The 8,888-nt window shown below is 48.4% G+C and overlaps 1 protein-coding gene across 1 annotated transcript in view; it reads left to right on the plus strand.

Annotated features, from left to right (window-relative positions):
- VRK3 (VRK serine/threonine kinase 3) overlaps nucleotides 1-7,970 on the plus strand; it is a 31,576-nt gene extending 23,606 nt beyond the window's left edge. Inside the window, exons 13-15 of the mRNA XM_090260753.1 lie at nucleotides 408-466; nucleotides 6,411-6,571; nucleotides 7,620-7,970. Coding sequence (XP_090116879.1) covers nucleotides 408-466; nucleotides 6,411-6,571 — 220 coding nt within the window. The 3' untranslated portion in view covers nucleotides 7,620-7,970. The remainder of the gene's footprint in view (nucleotides 1-407; nucleotides 467-6,410; nucleotides 6,572-7,619) is intronic.
- Nucleotides 7,971-8,888: the final 918 nt, after the last annotated feature.

Raw genomic sequence — 8,888 nt, forward strand, 5'->3', positions numbered from 1 at the left:
CTGGCTGGTGTGGCTCAGTGGATTGAGCTCCAGCCTGTGGACCAAGAGGTCACCAGTTCGATTCCCAGTCAGGGCACATGCCTGGGGTTGCGGGCCAGGTCCCCAGTAGGGAGCACACGAGAGGCAACCGATTGATGTGTTTCTCCCTCTCTTCCTCCCTCCTTTCCCCTCTCTCTGAAAATAAATAATTAAAATATTTTTTCTGAGTCAAGAAAATGTTGTGGAACCCAACACTGCGTTTCCCCTACAACCAGATTCAGAATTTGCTAACTCAGTGTTCACGGCGGCTCTAACAGGGCATAACTACCATGAATAACAAACTTCTGCTGTACGGCTATGAAACGTTTTGTTTAAATGGTTGCTCTCCCTTCCCCAAAAGACCTTCACATGTACCCCTGTCCCCTCAGGTTCCTTGACAAGCCAGAGGCCCTCGTGGGACAGTGCAGTCGCAGGATGAGTCCCTCAGGTATGCCCTGAAGGGGAGGGACAGGTGGGGGCGGCGGTGGGGCCGGGGGTCAGGGGGCTTGGACCCATGTGAGGTCGCCTCTGTAACACACCTTTGGTGTCTGTCTTTGAGGTTTTCGAATTGCCAGTGTGTGTATGCTCATGTCAGAAAACAAAGATGTTCCCAAAAAACTCAGTCGTGTCTCCGAACAATAACAACAACACACACAACCACATACACATAATGGTTTTTTTTAACCCTCGCCTGAGGCTGTGTTCACTGATTTTCAGAGAGGAAGGGAGGGAGAGAGAGAGAAACATTGATGTGAGAGAGAAACATGAGTCAATTGCCTCCTGTACGCGCCCCTACCGGGGATAGAACCTGCAACCTAGGTATGTGCTCTGACTGGAATCAAACCTGTAACCCTTTGGTGTACAGGACAAGGCTCCAACCAGCTGAGCCACCCAGGCAGGGTGTAATGATTTTTTCAAATGGCATCATGTTCTGTATATTGGTCTCCAACTTGCTTTTTTTCACGTAAGAAGAGTCTGTCTTGGAGATTTTCTGTATCAGTGTTTGTAAAGTTTGGTCATATTTTTTTTAATTTGTGGTAAAAAAAATATCTAATGTCAGTAATTTAAAACTGCACTTGTGACTCATTAGTCATGAGTCAATTTAATGGGTCGAGAAGATTTTAAAAATTTTAAAAGAACAAAAAATATGAGTGCTTTGCAGGAATTAAGGAAATGTGAGATGTTAGTTTCAAAGATAGATATTTATACTCATATATATGTATGTGGGTAACAAATTATAAGGTAGAATATATTTCTAATTATGTTTCAGCTTTTAAATGTTTGAAAAACAGTGGTCTATCTGAGTACAACAACCCATCATATATACATGATATAATCCACCATATGAATGAATATATCAAAATATTTCACTAATTCTTCATTGATAAACATTTAGATTGTCTCCAACTTTCTGATATTATAAACTCTCTTGCTCCTTTTTTTCTTTACTGGGTTTTGGTTTAAATACCAATGTAATATATGCTTATAAAATAATTGAAACCAAACAGAAAAGTGTTACATAAAAAGTGAAAGTTCTGTCCCCTCTGCAGTCATACTTTCAAAGTAATACAGTGAGGACATATCAATTATCTACTGCTTTGTAATGAACTACTTCATTGCATTTCTCTGCGACTCTTTGGGTTAACAATCAGGCTGGGCCCTGGCTGGTGTGGCTCAGTGGCTTGAGCACCAGCCTGCGAACCAAAAGGTCACCAGTTTGATTCCCTGTCAGGGTACGTGCCTGGGTTGCGGGCCAGGTTCCCCAAGTGTGTGTGTTGGGGGGGGAGGTTGAGAGGCAACTGGTCCAATTTTCTTTCTCTCTCCTTCGTCCTCCCTTCCACTCTCTCTAAAAAATAAATTAATTAATTAAAAAAAAAAATCACGGTCAAGATGGAGGTGTATGTAGGTAGACAGGCTTTGCCACCCTCCACAACAATAAGAAGAAATACAAGTACCTCAAAATTAAAAACAACCAGAACTACCAGAAAATTGAACTGATGGAAGTCCAACAAAGATATAAAGAAGAAATACTCATCCAGACAGGTCGGATGGGCGGAGCTGGGGCAGAGAGGATGGGTGTTGTGGTTGCAGCAGAACTGGCAGCAAGGCAGTGGCTGTGGCAAACCAGTGGAAAGAGCAGTCACATCATAAAACTCAGGAGGGACACCTGGGGAGCGATCCTAGTCCCAGACCAGGCCGTGCAGCTCAGGGCTCCCGCTGCCGGGGAAAATAAAGCTTCATTGCTTCTGACTGTGAAAACCAGTGGGGGCTAGGGTGGTGGAAGGAACTGCTGATGTCTCAGCAGAGTCCATTTGTTTAGAGGCCCCCATGGCCCTAGAATATCTGCAAATCCACCCACAACCTGGGAAACAGCTAGAGGGGCACCAGTCCCATACGGGAAGTGGGAGAAGTGCCTTGAAAAGGGGCAATTGCTGAGTAAGCGGCATTGTTCCCTCTCAGACCCCTCCCCCACATACAGTGCCACAACGTGGTGAAATGGGTCACCTGTACTAATGCATAGCTAAGGCTCCGCCCCTTACAACATAACAGGTGCGACAACTCTACCTAAGACACAGAGGCAAACACAGGAGCCTGTAAAGTTGAGGAGACAGAGAAGTATGGCTCAAAAGAGGGAGCAGCAGATCAAGGTTCCAGTGGGAGAACTAAGCAATGAGACAGCCAACTTAACAGATGCAGAGTTCAAAACACTGGTGATAAAGATGCTCACAGACTTGACAGGCAAGACAAAGTACGACAAACACATAAGGGAAGAAATGAAGGCTGTATGAAGTGAAATAAAAGAAAGTCCACACAAAACCAATGCTGAAGGGGAGGAAGCCGGGGTTCAAATCAATGATTTGTAACATAAGGAATAAATAAACAGTCAACCAGTACAAAATGAAGAAATAAGAATTGGAAAAAAATGAGGAGAGGCTTAGGAACCTCTGAGACAACTTTAAACATGACAACATCCAAATCATAGGGGTGCCAGAAGGAGAAGAGGAAGAGCAAGAAATTGAAAACTTATGTGAAAAAATAATGAAGGAAAACTTTCCTAACTTGGTGAAGGAAATAGACATACAAGTCCAGGAAACTCAGAGAGTCCCAAACAAGCTAGACCCAAAGAGGATCACATCAAGATACATCATAATTAAAATTCCAAAGGTTAAAGATAAAGAGAGAATTTTAAAAGCAGCAAAAGAAAAGTAGAGTTACCTACAAAAGGGTGCCTATTAAGACTATCAGCTGATTTCTCCAAAGAAACTTTGCAGGCAAAAAGGGACTGGCAGGAAGTATTCAAAGTGAAGAAAAGCAAGGACCTACAACCAAGATTACTCTGTCCAGCAAAGCTGGAGCCGGGGGCAAAGAGGACGCGGTGTAGCAGCAGTGGCAGTGGCAGCAAGACAGTGGCTGTGGCCAACCAGTAGAAAGAGCAGTCACACGTCATAAAAGTCGGAAGGGACATGTGGGGAGCGATCCCAGCCCAGACGAGGCCATGCAGTTCAGGACTTCAGTGCCAGGGAAAATCAAGCCACATTGCTTCTCACTGAAAACCAGTGGGGGGTGGGGCAGCAGAAGAAACAACCAGTCTCTCAGCTTGTTTAGTGGGTCCCCATGGCCCATTTATAGTGGAAGGGCAGATAAAGTGCTTCCCAGACAAGGTAAAGCTAAAGGAGTTCATCATCACCAAGCCATTATTATATGAAATGTTAAAGGGACTTATTTAAGAAGAAGAAGATCAAAACTATGAACATCAAAATGACAACAAACACAACTATCAACAACAGAATCTAAAAAATAAAAACAAAAACAAACTAGGCAAACAACCAGAATAGGAACAGAATCAGAGGTATGCGGATCATTTGGAGGGTTATCAGCTGGGAGGGGGGAGGGGGAGAAATGGGGAAATGGTGCAGGGACAAGAAGCATTATCGGTTGGTACAAAATAGAGAGGGGGGAGTTAAGAATAGTATAGGAAAGGGTGAAGCCAAAGAACTTATATGCACGACCCATGGACATGAACTAAGAGGAGGTGGGATTGCTGGAGGGAAGTGGGGTACTGGGCGGAGGGGAGCAAAGGGGGAAAAAATTGGAACTACTGTAACAGCAAAATCAATAAAATATACGTAGTTTTAAAAAAAAGAATCAGGCCAGGTTCAGCCTGGCGGTTCATTGGCTGGTCTTACAGGACATTCATGCCCGTGCTGATGGGGCCATCCAGGGTGGCTCCACTGGAGCTGGTGGGTTCAAGTAGCTCCTCCCTCCCTCCCATCTGGCGACAGGTGCCAATAGGTGCTGGGCTGTCACTGGCAGGTCTAGGAGCCCTCACCTGGGACGGCTCACCTCTGCTGCGCTCTCCTGACCCTCCAGCAGGCTAGATGGGGTTTCGTGGCGCGGTGCCCTTGGGGAAGCTTTCCGGGAGGGCAAGAGTGGACACTGCCGACCCCGGGAGTCCCAGACGGCACTTCCGCCCCCTTCACACCCGTCACGAGGCCAGCCCACTCCCCAGAGGCGGGAAGCAGCGGTCACAGTGGAAGGGACAGGCGTGCGGGGCCGGCAGCTGCTGAGTCTGCTCTGCGCGGCCCGTGCCCCCTCTGCGTCTGTGGCCGGCGTAGATAAATGTATGCGCGCGTGGTTTTGCTTTACAGATCCATGGGTTTTTATAAAGCTTGTAAAGCAGAAACAGGCTCAGCCTACATACCTTTGGGTCGACATCTTGCTTTTCACGTTAGTTACCACCGGGCTCTCCCGTGTTGTTGTTATTCGTTCGTCCCTCGCAGCGGTTTGTCACAACTGCACTGTAGTGCCGTGGTTTGGCTGAGTCATCATGTTTAAAGCCAATCGCTGTGAATGGACGTGTAGACTGCTTGGGTTCCGTGTGTGTGTGTGTGTGTGTGTGTGTGTGTGTTCCAGTGTCCTTTCTGTAGAACGGCCACACTGCTACTCTAAGCAGGAGCAGAATGAGACAGACACAGATAGTTCGTCTGTCCCCTCCAGCTCTGTGAGGGCTCGCTTTTTAATTGCCTGAAACCCCTGGCTGCTCAAGTCACTCTCCTCTGAAGCCTGTGTCCTTGCTCCTTGAAGAAGGAGCCCCAGCTCGAGGCCGGGGCGGGGCTTGCGTGATGGACGTGGGTGGGGGCGGGGCGGCCGTCCTGGGGGAGGGGTCACAGCCTCTAGGCGGGTAGCAGCCGGGGGATCTGCAGTGGGTGAATGAATGGGCGTCTCTGAGCCGCCGCTTGTGTAGAAAGGGGCCAGTCACAGACCCCACCTCCGGAGTTGCCCAGAGAATTCAACGCAGAACCGGCCGCGCGGAGTTCGGCCCAGGGGCGCTGCCTCAGCTCCCACCGCAGCCCTAATTATTCCATAAAGGAGCTTTTTAGTTTAGTTAAGAATGTCTAGCCTGTGGTAGACATTCCCCAAGTGGAGACTATTATGGCTGCTATTGGTGTCATAATTGCCACTTTTTAAGAGAATGATGATGGTATTGTGCTTATTTAGGGCGGAAAACAACAACAAAAAAAGTTTTTATCATTTAAATTGTCCCTGGGGCCTGTATCCAAAAAAAACAGAACTGTTTTACATTTTGAAATGATAGTGGTGGGGCTGGGGGTGGATTGAAAAGATGACTGTGAAACTTACGTGAAATTCAAGCTGCAGCATCCGTAAGCCTGGGCACAGCCGCGCCCATTCATTTACCTGTTGTCTGTGGCTGCTTCTGCGCAAGAACCGCCGAGCTGAGTTCTTTTGGACACATACCGACCAAAAATATTTACTTACTGGACTTTACGGTAAAAGTGTGCAGGTGCCCATTCTAGGGGTACACTACATATTTACGGGTAAAGTGACACAATTAGCTGGGATCTACTTTAAAACACTACAGGCAAGGGAAGTGGTAAGGTCTGGAAGAAACAAGATGGCTGTGAGTTGACCGTTGTTGAGACTGGGTGATGGGTTCACGGGTGTTCATGACACTGTTCCTCTGTTGCATATGTCTGATGTTCTCCAAAATTTTATTTTTTGTTAAGGTTGTATTTATTTTTAGAGAGACGGGAAGGGAGGGAGAAAGGGAGGGAGAGAAACATCAATGTGTGGTTGCCTCTCACATGCCCCCAACTGGGGACCTGGCCCACAACCCAGGCATGTGCCCTGACTGGGACTCGAACCCGCGCCACTTCGGTTCGCAGGCCAGTGCTCAGTCCACTGAGCCACACCAGCCAGGGCTGTTTTCCAAAAATAAAAAATAAAAAAACTCAGTGCCTGTGGCAGCACCAGGCACAGAGGCAGCACTGAGCAGGTGGGCACTGTGGGCGAGACCCTCTGGGCACAGTCCCCCAGGCTCCAGGCTGGGGGCTTCTCTCAGGCCTCTCCCATGGTGGGGTGTTTGACCACAGAGAGCCCGCAGGAGTACCTGAAGGAGTACCTGAAGGTGGTGATGGCCCTCCAGTATGATGAGAAGCCACCCTACGCCGTGCTGAGGATGAAACTGGAGGCCCTGTTGAGGAACCTGCGGGTGTTGGCCTATGGCCCCCTGGACCTCTGTATGCGGCCGTAGGTGTGTGAGTCTTAAGCCCCACCGTCGCCACCCCCAGCCCTGCTTCCCAGGTGTCATTTCATGTTTATTCCAGGGGCCAAATTCTTAGTTAGATGCTGGATTTTTCCACAGGGTTCTTGACCTTTCCAACCCCACCCCCCACAAGCAATCACTGATAGCAGAATCCTGACTCAGATTGGCTTTTAGAAAGAGGAGGGTTGCTGGATTGGCTCTTATAGGTAGAAAATTCCAAGGGGGAAGCTTTAGGCATGACCGGATTCACAGCCTAGAAAATAGCGTCAAGATGTTGTCTCTCTCTTTTTCTGTCCTTCTTTCCTCCCTCTGTCCCTCCACCCATCCCCCTGCAGTCTCTGCTTTCCTTTGGGTTGGCTCCCTTGTCCCCCACACAAAGCTCTGTGCCCTTGCTCTTGGCACTCCGGTTCGTCTCGCGGCCCTTCAGTAAGCGCAGAAGGTCCTTGTTTACCGCAGTGCCGCGGTCCATGCGGGTGAGGGATACACTCCACGACCAGTGGCTGGCCCCCGCTCGCTTTCCCGAGCTTTGGTTTTGCAGCCACACTGCCTTGCACACTCCGGTGTGCGTCATTTCACCTCTGCTTTGTGGCCGCGCCTCGCCTTGGTCTGGGGGCCCGACGTCCCCTCCTCAGTCCACTCTGCCGGCCACAGTCCTCCCCTCACATGCTGGACTGGCCAAGCTCAGTCCTACCTCAGGACCTTTTCACTGGCCATTCCCGTGGTTTGGAACTCTTTTCCCCTCTTGTTTCTGTGCAGACAGCTCCTTGTCATGACGGGCTCTCAGATCGTGAGGCCCCCTGACCGTCCCCACTCCTGAGGTGCCTCCCAGCCTCCTCTCTTGTCACATCGCCTCTTTCCTAACAGCCCTGTCCCCCAGAGGGAAGTATGTGTTTAATCTGTAGTGTCTCCTCCCTCCTCCTCCCAAGTGTAAGCCCAGCAAAGGTTTCTTGTTGTCCTTGTTCATGGTGCTCTCCCTGTCCCCAGAAAGGGCTCCCCTAATGTGTAAGACGCTCACAGAGATTTCATTGTCTTTCAGAACTTTCAACTCCCAGTATGAAATAGGAAAACAAAATGAGAAGAAGAACTGTGAATCCAGGCCTGCTGTAGATAAGCTTCTAGAAAGATCCCTCGAATGTGCATTTCTGCTGCTTCCTGAGGAGATACTGCTTGTCAGACTCCATCAGCATCAGGGAGCCTAGCAGCTGGGTCCCAGGTGATGTGAACAGCCTCCCTCTGACTGTCCCTTCCTTTCAGCCGCTGTCTCCAGCAGCCTCGGGGGCTCTGAACGGAGGAGACCCCCAACTCACAGACGGGTTGAACTGGCCCCTCAGGGGCACCCTTCCCACCACTGGCACCGCTATGCTTTGTTAATAAATTGTTTTACTGGAGCTTAGAGAGTTGAGTGTCTGCAAAAGAAGTTCCTTTTGAAAAAGTTTAGCTCCCTTTTTTTCCCTGCTCACCTTTCATCCATCCATCTACCCTCTCGTTCATCTATCAAGACTTCATGGAGCCACTCATTGATCCATCCTTCCATCCGTCCATCCGTCTGTTCACCCATCCTTCTATCCTTCCATTCATATACAGATGCTCCTAGACTTACAATGGAGTTATATCCGTTATAAGTTGAAAATATTGTAAGTCTAAAATGCACTTAGCCCTGGATGGTTTGGCTCAGTTCGTTGGAACATCGTCCTATAAACCAAAAGGTGGTGGGTTCAATTCCAGGTCAGGGCACATGCCTGGGTTCTGGGCTTGGTCCTCTGTCAGAGTGTGTGCGTGAGGCAACCAATGGATGTTTCTCTCCCACGTCAATGTTTCTCCCTCTCTCTCTCTCCCTACCCTTCTCCCTGAAATCAATAAGCATGTCCTTGGGTGAGGATAAAAAGAGAAAGAAAAAGAGCCCTGGCTGGTGCGGCTCAGTGGATTGAGTGCCGGCCTGCAAACTAAAGTGTCGCTGGTTTGATTCCCAGTAGGGCACAGGCCTGGATTGTGGGCTGGGTCCCTAGTTGGGGGCATGTGAGAGGCAACCACACATCGATGTTTCTTTCTTTCTCTTTCTCCCTCCCTTCCTCTGTCTCTAAAAATAAATAAGTAAAATATTTTAAAAAAACAAAAAAGAAAATGAACTTAATGAACCCAGACACAAACCTATACATTCCATAAAAATTTAACTCAAATGCAAAACTACGAAACTTCTAGAAGAAAAGATAGGAGGAAATCTATATGATTTTGTGTTTGGTTAAAAAAAAGAAAGGAGAAGAAGGAAAAAGAAAGAAAGGAAGGAGGGAAGGGAGGAAGAAGAGAG

This window comes from Furipterus horrens, unplaced genomic scaffold, assembly GCF_987537825.1.
Source record: "Furipterus horrens unplaced genomic scaffold, mFurHor1.1.pri manual_scaffold_13, whole genome shotgun sequence".
In the NCBI taxonomy this organism is placed as follows: Eukaryota; Metazoa; Chordata; class Mammalia; order Chiroptera; family Furipteridae; genus Furipterus; species Furipterus horrens.